General features: G+C 39.1%; 1 protein-coding gene across 2 annotated transcripts in view; it reads left to right on the top strand.

Moving 5' to 3' along the window:
* The first annotated feature begins 7074 nt into the window (after positions 1-7074).
* fdft1 (farnesyl-diphosphate farnesyltransferase 1) overlaps positions 7075-21615 on the top strand; it is a 39272-nt gene continuing 24731 nt past the window's right edge. The window contains exons 1-4 of one of the 2 annotated variants that reach the window (XM_034004949.3): positions 7075-7300; positions 9934-10031; positions 15863-16046; positions 21343-21471. In XM_034004949.3, coding sequence (XP_033860840.1) covers positions 7202-7300; positions 9934-10031; positions 15863-16046; positions 21343-21471 — 510 coding nt within the window. In that variant the 5' untranslated portion in view covers positions 7075-7201. Of the gene's footprint in view, positions 7301-9622; positions 10032-15862; positions 16047-21342; positions 21472-21615 lie in introns of those variants that run through there. The other variant, XM_034004948.3, reaches the window with a different exon arrangement.

Raw genomic sequence — 21615 nt, 5'->3', positions numbered from 1 at the left:
AACTGTTTAGTAGCAGGGTTCATACACTTTTTCAACATCAAAATTCCATACTTTTTCCAGACTTCCATTTGTTTTTCCCAGACTTGTGTTTGTTAGTTTCTACTAGTTTTTTGCTAGTTATCCACATAGGCAGGCAGCCGCAGAGCATTATAGCTTTGTGATCCACAGCAGAAGTTGCTCCTGGTTTTCTAAAAGTATTTGCCAGAAAAGTATTTGCCAGAATCTGGAGGTGAATCCGACCCTTCCTCACCAGCTACGCCACCCAGCTCCTGGTCCAGACCTTGGTACTCTCCCGCCTAGACTACTGCAACTCCCTCCTGGCTGGCCTCCCTGCATCCGCCATCCGTCCACTCCAGCTCATCCAGAACTCCGCTGTCTGCCTGGTGTTCTCTCTGCCTCGCTTCTCCCACGCATCTCCACTACTCCACTCACTCCACTGGCTACCGATCACCGCTCGCATCCAGTTCAAGACTCTTGTACTAGCCTACAGATGCCTTGACCAGACTGCACCCAGCTACCTCCAGACCCTCATCTCTCCCTACACCCCCACTCGACCTCTCCGCTCCGCCTGCACTAGAAGACTGGCTCTACCTCCTCTACGCTCCCCTTCTCCACCCTCGCTCCGCAGTGGTGGAATGACCTTCCTACAGAAGTCAGGACCGCCCAGTCCCTGACCACATTCCGGCGCCTCCTTAAGACTCACCTCTTCAGACAGCACCTGTAGAACTCTGTTTTTCCCCTGGGACACTATCACCCTTCCTTAAATGTGCTTTATTTGTTCTTATCTGCCCCCTATTTTACTGCATTTAATCCTGTACTTCAGAGTACTGTAATCTGCCAAGTGTTTAATCTGTAGTATTTTGTAATTAATCATATCCTGATGTAACTATCACTGTCACAGTTATCTGCTATATTATTGAATTGTATTTTTTCACACTTGTACTTGCTTGAACCAAAGTTATTGTATTTCTTGCTCTTATTGTATTACTTGTATTGTAACACTTGAAATGTATTTGCTTACGATTGTAAATCGCCCTGGATAAGGGCGTCTGCTAAGAAATAAATAATAATAATAATAATAATATCTGGCAAGAGAAAATGCAGGTATGCAAAAGAGAAGTAAGATACAATCTAAGAAATATCCAATATTTGAGAACTATTGCATTATTTACAAAGAGAATATAAAAAGTTGTATACAGCAAGTATACTTGTGCCAAAATAGGATACTATAATGGTACCAATAGTATACTAAAACCAGAACATTTTGACACAAGTATACTTGCAGTATCTTACTTTATTTGTAAGGGATGATATTGGATTCTGATCCAAACTTCTTTACACCATCTGTTAAATGCTGAACACTATGGGAGGTGAAAAATAACAAAAATGAAATAACAAATGTGCACACGTTATATATTAAAATGTGCAAGTGTCGTATATTAAACATACAAGTCAAATACTAAATACAGCACACCCCCGCTATAACAACCCTGTTTGGGTCCAAAGCCTTTTGTTCGCTATAGTAAAAGGACAATCCAAAAGTAACAATATATTACTGCTGGAGTAAGTTAAGGACGTCACCTTGGATAAAGGCATTAGCTAAATTATTAATAATATTAGTACTGTTTTTATTCTTTGATTTGCTTTATTATTACAGTATTTGTCACTACTACCACTAATAATAATAGCAATGAAATTGTAGAATTACAAGTACAGTACCTATCTGTGGCGTGCTGCATCCAGTATTCTGGCTATATCCTATTAGTTGAAGAACACAGTACACCCCCCCCCCCCCCCCCCCCCCCCCTCCCCTCCCCGCCCCGCCCCGCCCCGCATCAACAAAGTGTCAGTTTTGTTTCAGTTGCAAATGTTAATTTAATCTTGGTTCTCTTGGTTCCTTATTTAAAAATAAATAAATAAATACATTTTAAAAAATCAATGTTGCTTTGCCGTGTCGGTTGCATAGAGCTGTACGAGCCAACATCAGCACCAGTTTGATTTTTATTTATTTATTTTTTAAATCAGTATTTAATCGTATAATGAAGGCCATATAGCGAAGATGTAAATAGTATTTCTACACTCGGCTGACGGTTTGGACCCGAGACTGTTGCTGCACTCGGTACCGTAAGTTACAAGCAAGCACCATACATTTAAATAAATTGACAGGTACATTTTATTAATCACATTAAAGAAATGAAAAAAGCGATGTTAACATGTTAAGATTATACTTAATCGCTACAGAAAGCGGGTTTTTTTTAATAACGTTAACTGTTTAATAAAGGTAACAAGAAGATAACAAAAAGTGAATCTTTGTGAGCAGAGTACAGTAGCTTGTAATTCCAGTCTGTAACTCTGTTTAAAAAATCATTGCCTTCAACATAAATGCATATATTTCGCCTGTCGTAGCGTCCATTTTAACCTTCGTTTCACTGGAGCAGAGTCATATGACATATACCAGTGCGCTGACAGGATAGGATTGCTTGAGTTGTCAGTACGTTGTCAGGGGTGTTACCCGGACAATCCTCGCGGGATTTGGTCGCAAGCAATATAGTTGCTAATACTAAATTGCCTAGACCAGTGCTGCCCAAACACGGTCCTGGAGAGCCCCTATCCAGTAAGTTTTGTAGGTCACCCTAAATCGCTAATTTCTAAAGACTGGGAACACATGGAAGTAATTGATCAATTAAGCAAATAACTTGTTCAATTAAGGGAACTGTGGTGATTGGGCCAGTTTACATGCTGGGAAAATGTCATGACTTGTTTACAGTCATGACTTATTTAAGGTGGTATGGTCTGGATTACAATTTTAGTTAGTTTTGGTTTATGTTTAGTTTATGTTTGAATACAAATGTAATACATTATACAAAAATCAAATACAACATGAAGTTTCAAAGCAGGAATTGTTAAATTAAACAAACCAACACTATCTAAAATTATAATTCAGCTGTACCACCTTAAATAAGTCATGACAGTAGACAGATAAGTCATGACATTTTCCCAGCATGTAATCCAGGCCATTGAGGGCTGAAAAGGGTAGTTCATTTTTTGTACCAAAATGATCTCTAAATGACTTTATTTAATAAATCACCTGCTTAACTGATCACAATGAAATTGTTCCAGGTGTTAAGAAATTGATGATTAAAGGTTACCTATAAAACCTGCTGGATAGGGGCTCTCCAGGACCGGGCTTGGGCAGCACTGGCCTAGACAGTTGCCGCTAGAGCTGCTGACCCGCTTTTGAGATCAATTTAATAATAAAAAATAATCACAGGATTATTTTCATTCTCCTGTGACACTGGTAAAATTCCAGACATTTTCTAGACTTTAATAATTGAGACATGGTTTTTCAAGCATTTTCAAGCCCTGGAAATCAGTTTGGCATTTTTCCATACTTTTTCCAGACTTCCAGACTAGCGTACGAACCCTGTGGTAGAGAAGTTGTCCCAGACACAAAACATCTTTTCAGTAAAGTTTTTAGGTGAATTGACAAAATGTCATTTCTGCTGTTCTTTTTGTCAAGCAAATGTGGGAAATTACCATAAGTTTGCTGATAAGAAAGAAAGAATGCACCCAGTGTCACCGTATCTGTATCATGGATAGCCTGAAATCAAGGAAATTTCTTTCTAAGTGTCCCAATTGCTCCACTAATGCAGTGTTTACTATAAAAGGTTGGTACTGACCTGCGTTCATATAGACTGTCCAGGACAATGGCTAATCATGAGTCTATATGTGACATTTATGATGGAGAATGTTACAGACAGATATCACAGAAAAATGTTAAGTAAATCAGAAAACTTTACATCTTTAATTGTGATGGTAGTCCAGTGTTCAATTCATCTGCATTCTCCTTATGGCCAATTCAGATTATGATTGACGACCTACCTCCAAGTGAAAGAGGGAAACATTTAATATTAGCAGGTCTATGGTTTGGAAAGAAGCACTCACAAATGAACATCTTTCTTGGGCAATTTGTAGAAGAGGTCAACATTCTTACAGAAGTAGGTGTGACATGGAGGAAAAAGAATAAGACTGTTGTGACAAGTAAAACTGTAGGTATATGTTGCTGTGTAGATTCTGTAGCAAGACCCGCTATGCAGAATTCCACACAATATAATGGCTATTTTGGTTGCAGCTGGTGCTACCACCCAGGTAAATTTGTTTCAGGGCAGGTGAAATACCTGGTTTCAGAAACAGAGTATGTAGACAGGGAAATGCTTAATGACATGGAAACTGCATTAAGGGAAAAGGTGATATTCAATGGAGTGAAAGGTCCTTCTCCTCTAATTAATTGTCCCTACTTTGGAATAGTCTGGGGCTCTACTCCAGACTACATGCACTGTGTGCTGTTGGGTGTTACACGCCAGCTTACAGAGCTGTGGCTTCAGTGTGCAAATGAAGAGTTTCATATAGGCTCACCTTCATGTCTGACAGTCATAGATTCAAGATTGCTCAGCATTAAACCACCACAGAATATCACCCGATTACCAAGATCAGTAAAAGACAGAAAGTACTGGAAAGCATCTGAATGACAAAAGTGGTTACTATTTTATAGTTTACCCTGTCTGAAAGGACTACTGCCAGAGAGATAGCTGAAGCATTTTGTACTCCTTTTTGAAGCTATTTATCTCTTGTTAAAATTGAACATTTTACCTCAAGAGGTCAATCTTTCTGATATTCTGCTGCTCGGATTTATAGTAAGATTGCAAGCATTATATGGTGAAGCTAACATGACATCAAATGTCCATCTTCTGCTTCATTCAGTGGGCACATTCCACATTTGTTTTTGAATCGGTAATGGACAATTATTAAATCTTGTGAAAGGTACAAAAGGTGTAGCTAAACAAATTGTGAACAAATTTCTTCTTTACAAAACAATCCCATTATTTAGTGAGATCCATCATATTAAAGCAATCGTTGCTGAATTCTGCATGAAAATTAAGTTATCCAAAACTTCAGGCCTCTGTTAAAAATAACTACTACTGGACCAAGGCCACGTACAAGAAATTCTAAGCCCTGTCTGAAAGGACTACTTACTTCACTGAAGTAGCGTATTACAACTGGGTACAACTAAGTCACAGTGCCATTGCTGCTGTCTGTTGCAAGGGCAAAAAAATTACTTTTCAAAACCGAGGCCTTTCAGTATGATTGCAAAAAATAGTCTTTTGTGTTTTTTGCTATTTCCCACTGCAGACTATTAATAACAGCATTTCTCCCAAAAAATGTATTTTCAACTGCATATTTCACAATTACAGATCGATTAAAAGAGGTGTCTACCAAAACACAGTAACATAGCAAATAAAGTGTATACATTATTGTAGTGGCCTCTAGTGTCTGTCAGAGTACTTGCAGGCAATCATCCCAGCCATCCAATCATTCCGATCTTCCTTTTAGTACAACCTTATAATGGTCATTTTAGTGGAAGATGAAAAACATTGGATACACTGACACAAAGCTAGTGCTTTTGAGAATTTTCTTTTAACTATAGCAAAACAGAATATGAGTTTAGAGAATCAACATAAATGATATTACTACAATTATTTTTACATGCCATCTAAATAGATGATGAGCTTTATAGATACATTATATATATATATATATATATATATATATATATATATATATATATATATATATATAATGTATCTATTGTAGTTCTTTCCTTATAGGTTCTCCCATATCCCTATGCTTTTTATAAATTCTAATATACTTTTCTTTCTCTGTTTGTTTTTATCTCCCTTCAGAATATCATTTACTGATGCTACTTTGATTTCTATATCCCTTAACATCCTATTTAATCTGTTTCTTTGTTGATTATATGTATTGCATTTCATGAATATATGTACCACTGTTTCTTGTTCACCACAATTACTACATAACCCATTCACGAATCCCAATCCTGCATAAATTATAATTTAATGCTATATGTCCTAACCTTAGTCTAGTAGTTTCTTCCTCCCTGTTTTTCCCTTTCCCTATGTTTATATTTCCCTACTTTTGAGTGATTTCTATAATAAAATCTTCCCTTTCCATTGTTTTCCCATTGTTCTTGTCATATATAATCTTGTGCATACTGTATCACTTTTTTCCATTATTTTGCATATTGTAGATGTTAATGCTATAGGTCTATATGCTCCAAAACCTATAGCACTGTTGGATCTTTCCTGTTTAACACCGGTACTATTTTTGACTCTTTTCCTCTTTCTAATTTTAACAAAATCCCTAAACTTTCCTGTGGCATGTACTCAAAGATACACAAAGAATGTATACCAAATAGTGTCCTGTCCTGGACTTGTATTTGTCCCTTGTTTAATAGCCTCTGACTTTATGAAACTACTCTATTTGTGCCAAAAATTCTAAAGCATAATTTCCTATTTTTTTAAAAAAATCTTATTCACAATAAATCTACTTTATCTTTTTCTTCATATACTAGTTGCTCTTCATTTTTAAGACATGCTATAACAATATTTTCCCTCCCTTTACATGCAATATTCTTAAATTGATCGAACACCTTGCTCCCCTGAACTGCATGACGTACATCCCGTGTCTGCGTGACCTCTGATGTCAAATCCGGCTGAGGTCAAGCAGATGGCGAACTTGAACGGTTTCTGCGCAGAATGTATGTATTGATGTATTTATTTCACTGGGACAACGTACAATTTTAAACGTTTATGAGATGCATTGCACCCAGATTTAGCTATGAGCTCATTTTCATTGGCAGTCACGGGACAAACACAAAAAAGGAAAAAGAAAATACAAAAAGTAACAATTACAAAATAAAATAGAAAACGAAAAATAAGGATACGAGAGAAATGGCAGATAAAAAAGACACAACAGACATATAAAAGCAAATTAAGAATTATAAACATCTGCACAGAATGACAAATGTGTATCAGTCATTGTCATACTAAAACCTAGCCTACTTCATCAGTCTGCCAATTGAGACGGGATATCACACCAGGCTCTCCTTTATCCTATTGGTCAATCTGTTCTGAGCCCATAGCCTCCGACCTAACAGTAGCGTCAGTCCATCTGACGCACTTACCCGACTGACGGATATGGTGTTTTGGGGGCGGGGCGGAGTCGGCTCTGGAAACAGAATTAAATTCCGAGAGCTACCAATAACATTACTGTATTCCTAGTCCTGGCAGTATACCCGAGGAACACCTGGCGATATACGAAATACTGCAAACAATACTGCAAAATGGATATCCTAAAATCACTGGGTCACCCAGAAGAAATATACAACCTTTTAAAATTTAAAATGGGAGGTTGCCACACAGTCATGCCGAAATTAGATTATGTGAGTATTTTAAAATTACTTGTGTGTGTGTGTGTTTTTAAATCATATTACTGTTAAATTATTTAAAGTTCTCCTCAGGACGATTTGCAATTTTAATCAAATCGTAGGGAAATAAAAAATATAAACAATAAAACAAGAAAACAAGAAAAACGAAAAAAAAAAGTATTCTGCTCCAATATTCGTTACTACAACCAGTAGTATTTTTACTGGCACAAGGTCACTAGAAGTGGGTCATATAACCGCACTAGTGGCACTAAGAGTAGTCAGTAGCTGAACTTGGTGCTGGCAGTCGTGGCACTGTTATGTGTGATGCTGCTGGCACTGAGGCTGGCAGTGGTGGTAGTATCAGTGAAGGACTATGGTAGATAGCTGTTTTGGTTGCAGAGACAAAATAAATGTGCTTGATTGCTACTAGTCAAAGATGCATTTTTATTTTGTAGAAATGTAAGATTTGGCTTTTTTATTTTTATTTTTTTTTTTTTTTTTTTTAGACAGCTGTTCTTCCCTGTTATCAAATTCTGTGACTAAAATCATGATTTTGTCTAATTTAGGAGCGTCAGCTTCTTTCTACCTAGAAACATAATTCCTCTCATTAAGGATGGATACATGAATCATAAAGTGTCATAACATTTTACATAACATAACAGTGTAGAGTAATGGTTAGGGCTCTGGACTCTTGACCAGAGGGTTGTGGGTTCAATCCCAGGTGGGGGATGCTGCTGCTGTACCCTTGAGCAAGGTACTTTACCTAGATTGCTCCAATAAAACTGTATAAATGGGTAATTGCGTCTGCTAAGAAATAAATTATTATTATTATTATTATTATTATTATTATTATTATTATTATTATTATTATTGATGTCTTTAAGTGAAACACACTATAACACTCATTAATAAACATGGTAAGCTTGGCATATACACAGTGTTGCTTTCTTGGGCCTTTCCTCTTTTTATGAAGTAGTTTCAATGTTATGCTTGCAGGCTTCCTTCCTCTTTAAGCCTTCTTGCCATTGTGTGACTCTTTGAACTGATCTGACATGCTTTTGCATCTGCCTGCAGCAAAGTTGTTGCATTAATAACATCTGCAAGATCTACTGGAGCTGTAACAGAAGCAAAACAAAAAAGTAGAAAAAACTAAATCTAAACTCCATATACTTCTGTTTTGTTGATACATTTCGCAGCACACACTGTAGTCACAAGTTCACATGTTTTCTAATTGTATAACTATGGCAGTTTTATTCTTTTCTGAAAGACCTTAATAAATGTGGCCCTTTAAGAGACTTGTTATTGGGAGACAAGCAGAAGGCCACAGGGCAGAACCAGACCACAACCTATAAAAATAATACCAGGCAGGACTTTCTGTATCTGAAACTGTAGGTGCTGATAAAGGAAAGGGAACTTGTGGTGAGTAGTGCTCTTCTGTTTCAGCCTAAAATGTTAGGATTATAGTTGTACTTGGCAGGTAGCAAAGTAGACCATGGAGAAGAGGTTTCCATTGTTAACACTTCTGAGAGCTGTTGTGGCCATTTAAATAAATCAAATATAATAACAAACTACATTTTTAGATGAAAGGTTGATAAAAAAAAAGGTACATTTAAATTCCAAAACTGTTGTATTTGTGTATTTTTAATTAGTCCTGTCTTACAAAAAGATTGTGAATAAGCACAGATGTCACAGTCCAAAGTGTTAAATCTGAACAAAACATTAAAAAATATTATCACCCTAGTGATAAGTAGCACAATTCATGAGTGCATGTGACACATATGACTCATCTAGTTAACTATTATTGTTCATATTGTGATGTTTGCATTACACTTGCTTCAGGGATTTAATTGTTGGTTTATTCCTAACCTGTTTATAAGCTTTACTTCTTAATGTTCTCAATGCAAAAATAAACAAGCAAAAAAGACCTTCTGGGACTAGTACAGTACGCTAAAAGCAAAGGCTGCCGATCATTTATCCCTGAGCTAGTAGCTACTGCATCTAGGTGTTTTCCCCCCTCCCATCAGTTTTTGTGCTGCACTCATTAACACATTGCTTTTGGGCTGTGTTTTGTGTGTGGGGGGAATTATTGGGCAAAGTGTACATAAAGGAAAAGCATCCTAGTTGTATGCTATTCATTTTAGGCACTGACTCATCACAGATAAGCTACCCTGGGATTTGAGCCTGACCGAAGCAGAAAACTAAAACTGAGTTTGTGGAAATCAGAAGTGTGTTTCTGACTGGGCAGCTAAAGGGGCGTGGTGTGTAAAGCTGTAGTTTGGGGTTTTGTGACGACCGAGGGGGTAGGCGTTTCCCCAGCATGATGAGGGCTCTTACGCGCAAGACAACACAAACATTGGTGAGACAAGCGACCCAGCATGACTGCAATGGACAAATTCCTAACAGACTTATGATACGGCAGGGGAACCCTCATGGCCGGCCCCAGCTGCAAAAGCGCCGTGTCATTCTCGCTGTTCAAACGAACTCTGTTGGTGTCTCCTCGTAGCGAGGCTGTTGCCCCACGGTTCGTGTTCTCTGGTGGCAGGTTAGCAGAAAGGGGGGCCCAAAAAGGCAGAAGGGCTGCCCGACCCGCACTTCTGCAAGTGGCTGGCTCTTATCGACACCCCGTCTTTTTGTGTTTCTCATGCCAGGAGTCGATGAGTGAAAGTCTACGGACCTGCTACGGCTACCTGAACCAGACCAGCCGTAGCTTCGCCGCCGTCATACAGGCTTTGGACGGAGAGCTACGGTAAGTCGAACGACACTTTCTGGCCCTGAACACACTAGCAAAACATTCGACAACCGAGTTCAAAACTGATGTGATATAAACTCATGCTCAACAGTGTTAGAGGGTTCAGATTGCCGTAATGAAACTGGGTTAATTTAACCCAGCTGTTGTGGGGGGGTGTGAGCTCTGCCCTGGATGACTGTATCCCAGAAACCCGTTGAATGTGTACAAGTTCTTCTTTCTTACCCTACCCAGAAAATGTTGTTTATTTTCATTGAGCACGGGAGCAGAATGCAGCAAAAGGTGGAATAATTCGTATGGGGGGAGAGGGGGAGAGAATGCCCACACCATAGTAAATAACTTAGATTGGCTTTTGCACAAAAGAGAAATTTGGGGCGGATAAGGCGTCCGTTAATTGAATTAAAAGTCGAAATAAAGACCTTTAACTTGCAAGTAGATGATGTGAGCTAAGATCATTTAAAAAGTGTTCTGGACACATTAAGTTTTGTGTATTACAGTACATTAGCATTATCTGACTGTACCGATGGGACCAGAATAAATACTCCTGTATTTTAATTCAGTCTTGTCTTTTCTTTATTTTCGTCCGTATGTACACACAGTATAGAACCTGTTTATTTTGTTTGGAGTTATGTTACTCGCAGTTCAAAAAGGTAACTAACTATTTACAGGTATTTAAATAGTTATAATTAGCTTCAAAATTTAGGACAATTGAGAAGCGACAGCGCTCTTGGTCTTATTTGACGCTAATTTAATTGTCCCGTTACCGTTATTACAGCAACTACACTCAGACCTGTTATACTTGTAATGCTTAGTTTGTGGTTATGTATATTATTATCTGCTAGGCCTAGTAATATTATTACAATTGTATTAAATAACTTTTAACTGCGTATAAGGCAGTTTTGATTTAACTCAACTACTTTTTAAATGTAGGTACATTGTATAGAAAATTGTTGCGGAACTTTGACATTGCTTTTGACTCGTGCACACATGGGCGCAGTAGTGGGTGCGTGCAGGACCCTACATTTTTTTTGTTTGGTGGAAGGCGGAAAGTGGTTGTCTCTGTAGAGGATGCTGTTTTCTTGTTGTTACTTGTTGATTTAATGTCTAGATGCCGCAGGGAAGTGCGACAGTAGAGAAAGCAGACTGCGACGTCTCCGAAGGCATCAAAATGGCTATGATTCGCGTTTGCCTCAAACGCAGATGTTTATATATGCAACATCTGGCTGTTTTTTTACAGCATTGGGTGCACTGTGGAGTGATCAGTGTGGAGCCATGAAAGAAGCTCCCAGTGGTGGGATCTCCTAGTCTTGGAAACCTGGAGTGACCATGACTGGATGTCAAACTTTTGGGTTTCTAAAAATACCTTTCTATGGATTTGTGAAGAACTTTAACATTTTATCTCCCTACAATCTACCCAACTGAGGGTGACTAACCTGTTAAAGGCGAGTGGCCACAAACATTGAATACAAGACCCTGTGACACCTGCTTGGTGCTGGTAGGTCTACAGTTGGTGAAACTGGCTGTCAGGTATGCTGTGCTATTGAATCTGTTCTGTTACCTAAAGTTATACATATAAATAACACAGAGCAAGTAACATCAGGGTTTGAAACAGACTGAGGATTCCCTAACTGTGGAGGTGCAGTGGACGGGACACTGCCATTAAATGCCTCACCATAACAGGCTGTCTTGTTTCTCGCTGCTGTGAGGACCGATCAGAAATAAACTGAAGCAAGCTCTGAAACTTATTTGTGTTCTGCTGTGCGTCAAAACGCCAGACTCTTTCCTCCATCTCACAGTCTGCCTGGGCATGCTCGTACTCCGTCTGGAGCATCATTCTAGGTTGCTCAAGAAGCATGGCATGAGTAGGCTCCACGACAGTCTCTACAAACTCTTTGTTTTTCTTTCTTAGGTTTGTAAAGGGGTTCCTTAGATGCAAGCCTCTTATTTGGCCTGTTTGGTTGCAGAAGCAGAACACATGCTTCGGTATCATCAAGCTCAATTGATCCATCTGCGCAAGAGACACCTTCGCTGTCACAGTTGACAGAATCGTTGGGTTCATCCATTTCTGTTAAAAATAAAGTATTCGTTCAGCACCAATTGGTACAGAATGTAGAAAAAAAGCAGCAGATAGAGCAGATTATAAAGATAAGCAGAAAAAAATAGAATGCTTGCAAAACATATTTTAGTTTGGATTTTCTTTTCTCCACATTTATGGAAGGAGTTATAAATTAACATTATAAATGGCTTTTTAAATTGATTTGGGCATTGCTATTTAGGTCACTGGGTTTCAAGACAGATGGCTATTGAAACTTTTTATCAAAGTTTATTAAAAAAAAATCATTTTCAATTTATCAGTTTAAACATTGTAAACATTACCTCTACAATGTCTTTCTGTTTGATTTATGAGATTTCAGTATTCCTCCTGCTGTGCCCTACTGAAATATTATGATCAGGATATTAAGTTACCCTGTTGCACTTATATGACCGTGTTATATGTCCCTAGTAAAGCCAAAACTCACAATCTGGCACGATACACCCGTGACGTCACTTTTGGAACACACAGGCTGTGCAGCAGAAGTGTATGTGACAACATTGCATTGTTGCTTGTGACGGTGAAGATATTCATCTCATTAAAACATTATTCTTTTAGCCATGGTACACAGCGGTGTGTTGTTCAGTTTTGTGAGAACTCAAACTTGAGGGGATATAGCGTACATGCTTGTTTGTTTTTAAAATAAGAAAGATTTTTAACTTGTTAGGTTCGTTCAGTCATTCAGTTCAGAATATCGTGAAACTTGTATCAGTTAATTTTATTTTTATTTTTGGTGTATGTGTATAGGTAGGGCCTATGTTTGTATACAGGATTTTACATTTGAAAATATACTTTCATTACATTAAAACATTTGTATTTGTGAATTGTCGATGTCACTGGTATCGCTGACAGTTGTGTTCCAAAAGTGACGTTACTGAAGTCTGATGTCCCAGGGGCAAAGATAGGCTACCATAATCCGGCCCTGCTAATACTTAATTCAGCAACTTCAGGGCTACCTTCCTCTGTTTCGTGGGTACCAATGGCAGCTCTCTCCAAAATGATAGGCGGTTGAGTTGAAGGTCATGTTCCAAGAATTGTCAAGTTCATCAAAAAAGGGAAATATTACTCTACCACGTCCAGAGCGGTTGTTATTGTCTTTACCCTTATGGTATTTAATTTAATTGTTTCATTTTTTCTCTGCATTGTTTTTATTTATCATATGCAAGACCCAATGTATTGCATATGATAAATATTTGTATACTATTTTCATAATGGTGGAAAAATATGATAAATTCAGTTAAAACAATGTAAAAGACTGAAAACAGCATAACATACCAGATATGTATGGGCGCTTCCCTGCTTGGCGGAAGTTGTTTAGGCATGCACGAGCAAGCGCAGTGCGCTGCATACCACTTTTTACCGCGTACCTGAAAATAACACTACATCGGTGGTACTTCCCGATTCAAGGCTGAAGTTAGTTACTTATTGATTAGCTCACATTCTAAGGGTGAAATCCCATTGATAGCCTGGTTGTGCCCACTCAAGTAAGGCATCTTTTTAAAGCTTGAGCATTTCTCTTTAAAATGAAGTAGATTTCAGAGTGGCGCAACCAAGCTATCAGTGTGATTTCACCCTTAGAATGTAAGCTAATATTCAATGAAGTGGCAACTATTGACAAAGGAGTGGGAGCTTGCCTGCTTGTGCCACTGAAATCTACTTCATTTTGAAGAGATGCTCACGCTTCAAAAGTATAGCCTACTTGAGGTGGCACAGCCAGGCTTCAATGTGATTTCACCCTTAGAATGTGAACTAATATTCAAGAAGTAACTGCAAGTAAATAACTAACTTCATCCTCGAATTGGGTGTAAGTAACTAACTAACTTAAGCCGGGTTACATAAGTAACAAAGAGTTTGTTTTATGCCCCATTACAGCCCGCTTATCAGGGTTTATTTTCAGCCAACTCCAGCATAGGACTATAGCGTACTGTAGTAGCTAATCTCAGCGTACGACAAGTTTTTTCCTAAGATTAAACATTCATCATTGTACTCTGAATTAAGGTTTGATATTTATGTACTATACTAATAGTACTGTTAATCATAATAATAATTAGAAAATTGGCTTTATTTCCTGGCATCTCGTTGGCTAGTACCCTTGGCAGGGGGGGTACATTCACCTTCAATAGATGACCAGTAAATAAAAAGTACCAGCATAAGTGCCTTTTCACATGGACAGATATCCTAGAGCCACCCATTTTTTAAGTGCAAGAAGACCCTCCAGAGTGGGCAGTATTGGCAAATACCGGTCCTTCCAGGGGCTAAAAGGCCCTTGGGTGGTCCGGTATTGCCCAATACCACCCACCCTGTCAGGTCTTATTGGTTAATAAGTATGCAGTCATTATACACAAGAAAAACTTTACTATGCATCAGTAGAAGCATAACTGTACAGCAGTTTTATATTTACAATAATGTTTTTGGTTCATCATTGAATAAACTCCATAAAAACTAACTGGCGACACCATGTTGCTGGATTGTTTAGAACTAAATTAACACTACTTGATGTAAGCCCATATTTGGAATGTTCGTGGAGCACAGAAGCGTTCAGGTAGCGTTATTCAGCGTGAACATAGTTCATTACAAACGTTCTTAGTTGATTACAAAAAAAATAAATATTCAGGGTATTTAAAAAAAAAAAATGGTATGCGGTTAAGCATACACATTCTAACCCCTTTCGTGAAAGCACACATTTTACTAGTTAAAAAGCAGAACTACGTAAGGTAGTGAGAATGTGTGACACAAAAATACATGAAAATAGAAATTGATGCACTTCTCAAGGTTGTGTTTCGTTCACTATTTTATCTGTCCTACTCGTTGCTGCTACTTGAACCATGTCATAGCTACTTGATCATTTTTTTTATTTTATTTTGGTGTAAGAATTTGAGTAAAACTAATAATTAGCCTATCTGCTTATTGTGTGTTCCGAATGACAAAACAGCAACATTAATTGAAATCAGGGCTGTAGCCAGCCATGAAAAAATCACCAAGTTATGTATAATAAGTTACGGTGTCTATCGGGGGCAAGCCCTCAAACCCCTGCATAAAATTATGTAATACTATTCACAACTTGGGTCCTCTAGTCTAAACTATTGTATAGAATTGTTCAAATTTGCGCTAAACTGCAGTTTGAGCCGCCGGCACTAGCGGTTTAGAATTGGAATATTAATAAGATGGGTTCGCTAAACTGCGCACTACCAAGGGAATTTATTATTCCTTATTATAATATTAGGCTGATATGTACTTCTTTCTAATCAACATTATTACTCCTTGGCAGTTTCAAAGCCATTCTTACACATTTTTATCTAACATAACTGTTAGTTAAACATACAAATCATACTCGGTTAAAATCATACTAATAAATGTATTTAGACTCGCTTACATGTAGCAGGTGCATGTCTATTTGCATTACAAATTAGCTTAAATAAATGGTTATTAAGTTAAACCGTGTTTTCTTTCTGTGGCTAATAATTAGCTTTATATATGAATCCTAAGCAAAGTAGCTTAATGGAAAGCAGGTTTGGAGAAGGTGAACAACCAGCTAGACTGTCAATATATATATATATTTTTTTTTCAGTTACATACTGCATGCAAGCATTTTTCTATCTCTCTTCATTCATCCTTGCATTTCAGTGTAATATGTTTCATGCCTAACAGTTTCTTCCACTGTCGCCCCTCGGTAGTAACTTACTTATCATATGGTTTCTCAATCTTTTTCATCATGCATTGTATTACATTATCTTCTCAGCCATGCGGTGTGTATCTTCTACCTGGTGCTTCGTGCTCTGGACACAGTGGAAGATGACATGAGCATCCCCCTGGATAAGAAGGTCCTCATGCTGCACAACTTCAACAGCTACCTGTTCCAGCCAGACTGGCGCTTCAGTGAGAGCCAGGAGAAAGACCGTCAGGTTCTGGAGGACTTCCCTACGGTACCAACAGTGTGTGTGTGTGTGTGTTTTGTATGGGTGGTTGTGGCGGGGGCTTTAGTATAACTGCTGTTTAAGTTTCACAGAAACTAAATGTGCATGTGACCTTGACACTCAAAATGGCTGCTACATTGAGGGTATCATGTGACTTTTTTTGGTTTCCGGGTGATTTGAGATGGCCACTTGCTGTGCAATGTAAACTTCATAGACGGCACCAAACAATAGGTCAATATACTGTGTAAGGCACTGTAACACGTTACGTGTGTGGGTCGTCACTGAATAATAATGAGTCAGACACTGGGTGCTGACACGCCGCTCCAGCATTGGGTGCTGACACGCCGCTCAGCATTGGGTGCTGACACGCCACACAGGCGTGCAGATTTAATTAACACAGGTGCTGCCACTAGGGTACCAGCAATGGTAGCCCTAGTGTCAGATTTAATAAAGAAAACAAAATAATGCTAAAAATAAAAGTTTGCCACGCAACACAAGCGCTAACCTCATTAAAAGAGATTGGTCACACCCCCCAGCCAGTCCGGACCTCCCGATCAGCACTGGGCAAGCCTACCTGCTCAATTGGTTGCCTAGCAATGCGTCTCCTGTTACGAGTCCCAGCTGCACACATACATACATAGTCTATTTGTTTTGGCCACTGCGCCATTTGTTTTGTTCAGTGTTTTGTTAAACCTTTTTATTTTACTATAAATCAGCGCAGTTTCATCATCACCAGTCCTGTCGGTGTCCTGTGTTCTTCCAGGGCTGACGTCATCGCTCAAGCCATCCTGTGACAGTCCTTGAGACAGAGTGAAGTTTGCCAGAGCATACATTACATTTGTATCCTAACTTCTTTTTTTTTTGTAAGATCACAAAATACACTTTCTACACTTGCTTATTACATTATTTGTCCATTCACTAAAGGTTTAGAAGTGCAAAGATGAAATATTAATCATTCATAGCGTCTCCTCCAACTTGCATTACATTCTATTTGAGTTTTGTGCTGTAAAGATCGCTGTATAGGTCGCAGTGGCGTAAAAGTCGTTAAACTGCTAATATAAACTCTACTCTGTTCTAAATTTCTAAATAATTGGTTCAGGTCAATTTAAGTGCAATGTCAAAATATAGATATAGCACTACTACTATACATTCCAGTAGTAACAGTGTAAACCACTGATAAGTGGTTCTTGAATGGATTTAAAAAGTAATAATTAAGTGCACCAGTAAGTAAAGTCAAGTTATACATCCTACATCACATCTGTAGTAACCTATTTTATTTTAGCTTATCGAGTACCCAAATACTTTAAGAACATTTTTGCTTTACTGAACGTTTATTTTCAAAACCATACTTAGACAATATAGTTCCAGCTGCATTGGCTTTTACAAATTCATTGTATTCAAATTTAAAAGAAAAGTATTAAAAAGTGCTGCTTGCATCAATTAAAGCAAAAAAATTAAATAAATAAATAAATAAAATACACTAAACAGTTTACCATCTAATAAGCAGTTAACAAAACATCTTAGTGTTGCATACAGTGCAGTACAATTACATTAAACTTCCAGTTGTACAATGATACATTAATTTTATTAATCAGAACCATAACTATACTTTACAAGTGAACAAGTTACAGTATGTTTTAAAGTCCTTAAGTACTCCATTGAAACAACATGTTTTCTACATCGGTCCATAAACACTTTCCTCCTATCGGCTTGTTTTTCTGTCACCATATTTTTAAGTTTGTCTTTCTTCCTGTCCAGTTTTGTACTGTTTTTCCAGCATTGTGATTCGGCAAATTCAACAACGCGCAATTTCAAACTTGGGTAGCATTTTCGTTTTTTTTTTTGACTGTTTGTACTTTATCCAGTCTCAAAGACACCTGCATTATAAGGATTTAGGAGAGCAGAGGTATATCTCTTGCCTCCCTGGAATCAACCCACTGTCCCCTCTGGTTCTCCATAACAGGAGCCGGGGACCCGCTAGTGGTAGATGCCTTGGCACACCAGTGGCCAAGGCAACTGTTATATGCCTTCCCACAGCTTGCCTTGCTCCAGCTGTGTCTGGAGAAAATCAGGCAGGACCAGGCCAACGTGCTGCTAGTAGCCCTTATTGGCACAGGGGACCTTATGGCATTCCAACCCATAGAGCCTGTAGCTCTGGGTCTGTCCCCTGAATGGCTGCATTGAGCCATCTGGGTCTGTTCAATAGGGTTATTGACACCTTGCAAAATGCCACAGCAGCGTCCATACATTCCCAGTACGGGTAGTGGAGCGTCTTGCAGATGTGGTGTCTGCCTCGTGGGTTCGACCCCCACAACTTGTCCCGTGGCAGTATTACTGCAGTTTTGCAGGTCCTGTTTGATGAGAGTAATTCCCTCTACATTAAAGGTCTATCTGGCAGCCAATCGGCTTGCTATGTAAAATTGACTCTGTCTTCTGAGGAGCTCAGCTTCCTGGCAGAGCAAGATTTTTTAGTGGTTCAGCGGTTGTGGCCGCCTATGAAGGACGTTGTTCCTCACTGGAGGTTAAACGAGGTGCTCAATGCACTCTTGAAGCCTCCATTTGAGCCCACGCATTCAGCTGAGCTGAAATGTTATCGCTCAAGTGACTGTTTGCTTGCTATCACCTTCACAAAGCGGGTGAGCGTGATGCAGGGTTCCTCCTTAGTGAGAACCTGGTTAATCTTTACAGAGGCCAGGACAAGGGTTACACTCCATAACTATCCTGCCTTTTACAGAACACTAGCTCGACATTCCACGTCAACCATTCTGTGGAATTGGTGGCTTCTTTCCACCTCCTTCCAGTCTGACAGGGAGCTGCAGCTCCATACACTCTGGCCAGTGCGGGCCCTGGCGTGCTGTATTGACAAGACAAAAAGTTGGAGGCAGTCCGGACAATGTGTTGTCTGCATCAAGCTCTGTCTAGGCAGAGGCTGTCAAAATGGATAGCAAGCACATGCAGGACTGCCTATGAGCTGGCCAACTTTCCCCCTCCAGAAAGCTCGCTGCCCATTCCTTCAGGGGCATGGCAACTTCGTAGGCTTTATTCCAAGGTGCATCTGTCAGTGACATTTGCAATGCAGCAGTGTGGGCTACTCCCCATACCTTTACTAGGTACTACAGTTAAGTCGTGAATCCACAAAACCCTGACTTTGGAACTAGAGTATTAAGGATGGCTTCTGAGTCAACACTTACAAATAAACATAGAGGTGAGTTTCTCCCTCAATCTTTCTAATCCTAGCTACTTGTTACTGGGGTTCCATATGGTATCGCTCAAGGTAGCATTCCAGTCATTCTGCAATATTGCCCTTGCGACAGCTTTGGTACACTCACCCGTACGGTAATGGTTATGTTTCGTACTTGATAGGGAATGTTAGGTTATTATCATGCTTGAAGGAAAAGTGATGCTGGCATCTGTGCTTGCAGTCATCTTATGCCCTCGGGGGTGGGCATGACTGCGTCACAGGCACTGGTGCACAACTTTGGTATAATCTATTCAGGTTCGGGGTCTTTAGGAGGTAAACACCCATACGGTAGTGGTTATATTTCTATATTCAGGGAACCAGGGTTATGATAATAACCTAACATTTTCTGCGCCATTTCAGTTTAGGCTGTGAGTGTGTGTGCGGTGTAAGCGGTGTCAAATTTCACTTGCCATGCTAGCTACTTAGGAGAAGGGTGAGACCTGTGACTTTGTTATGCTTAGAAGACTAAGGGATTTACTTTCTGACTTTCTGGCAAAGGGATCGTGTGAGTACAACTTTCAAACCTGTCAGTCAACAGATTTTATGGCAACGGAAACAAAACAAACAAACAAGCAGAATATCGCGGGTGGTGTACTGTAAACTTCCCTGTGCTGGCTTTGTCCTCTCTAGTAATAATATATACACTACCGGTCAAAAGTTTTAGAACACCTCCATTTTTCCAGTTTTTATTGAAATTTACACAGTTTAATGTCTCAATGTACTCTGAAATTAAAGCATAGAACAAATAAACAATTGGAGATAAAAAAGAAATCATGGAATCGTTTTGTTTAACAAAATTTAATCTAAATTTTTGACTCATCAAAGTAGCCACCTTTTGCAGATATAACAGCCAAACACACTCGTGGCATTCTTTCTACAATGGAAATCAAATATTGTTCGGAAAGTTCTTCCCAACACTGTTGCAGAAGTTCCCACAAATGTGTTGCACTGTCCAGTTCATCCCAAACCAGCTCGATGGGGTTTAAGTCTGGAGACTGTGCTGGCCATGCCATGATTTGAAGCCTACCGTCTTGTTCTTTTCTTCTAAGGTAGTTGTGACATAGCCTGGAGGTATGTTTTGGGTCATTATCTTGCTGTAGGATGAACCCCTGACCAACTAGGCGTATACCAGAGGGTATTGCATGGCGCTGCAAAATGCTGTGGTAGCAGTTTTGGTTCAGGGTGCCACTCACTCTGTGCAAGTCGCCGACTCTGGATCCAGCAAAAGAGCCCCAGACCATCACGCTTCCTCCTCCATGTTTGACAGTTGGTGTCACACACCGAGGAACCATCCTTTCGCCTACTCGACGGCGTACAAAAACCCTGCGTGATGAACCGAAGATTTCAAATTTTGATTCATCGGTCCATAAGACCTTCTTCCAGTCTTCAGTAGTCCACTGGCGGTGCTTCATGGCCCAGGCAAGCCTCTTTTTCTTATTTTGCCATCTTAGCAATGGCTTTCTTACTGCCACTCGACCTGTCAAACCTGCAGCTCGAAGTCTTCTCTTCACAGTTGAAACTGAGTCTTGCTTACTTCGACCAGTGTTAATCTGTGCTTGAAGCTGTTGTCCTGTGAGCCGCCTATCACGCAAGCTGTTGACTCTCAGAAACTTGTCTTTTGATTCTGTTGTGGCTTTGGGTCTGCCATACCTCTTGACTGTATCTGGAAGAAGATTGGTGCAGTTTAATGACGAAATGCCATAGTTACACAGCAAAGAGGCGCATCGCGTGAAATCAAAGGGTTAAATATAAAAACAACTTCAAGAATTAGATCCTGATTTGGGGGGGAAAAAAAAAATCAAGTTATGCATTTTCCCTATGTAATGAAAAGACTCATATATGTTTACAATATATGTATGTATCAATCTCTATCTCTTTGCTTATGGTATAATAACAATAATCCAATATGTCCTCTGTAACGTATACTTTATCAAGCAGCTGGAGATTTCTTGTTCATACACTCTTGTGTCATTTTTAGTTCTCCCCAGATCTAACAGATTGCATGAAAGAAAGATGGCTTTCCTTTGGGATTCTGAGTCTGATCTTCTCTTTCTCTCGCTGCAGATATCCTTGGAATTCCAGAACCTAGGGAAGGATTACCAGGATGTGATTTCGGATATCTGTCACCGCATGGGGGTCGGCATGGCAGAATTCCTAGAGAAAAAAGTGGTTTCCATGCAGGAATGGGACAAGGTAACCCCTTTTGGTTTTTTATACTGATATGATTTCAATATTAAATTTAAATTGCTACAAAACAGTTTACATGCTGTCACAATGTGTTTAAGAAAAACATTTTGTTTTATCTTTTGAAGATTTTTTTTTTTTTTTTTTTTATTA

The sequence above is a fragment of the Acipenser ruthenus genome, chromosome 5 (genome assembly GCF_902713425.1).
Source record: "Acipenser ruthenus chromosome 5, fAciRut3.2 maternal haplotype, whole genome shotgun sequence".
NCBI lineage: Eukaryota > Metazoa > Chordata > Actinopteri > Acipenseriformes > Acipenseridae > Acipenser > Acipenser ruthenus.
Note: the sequence above shows the minus strand (reverse complement) of the source record. Positions and strands in the feature narration are given on the sequence as shown.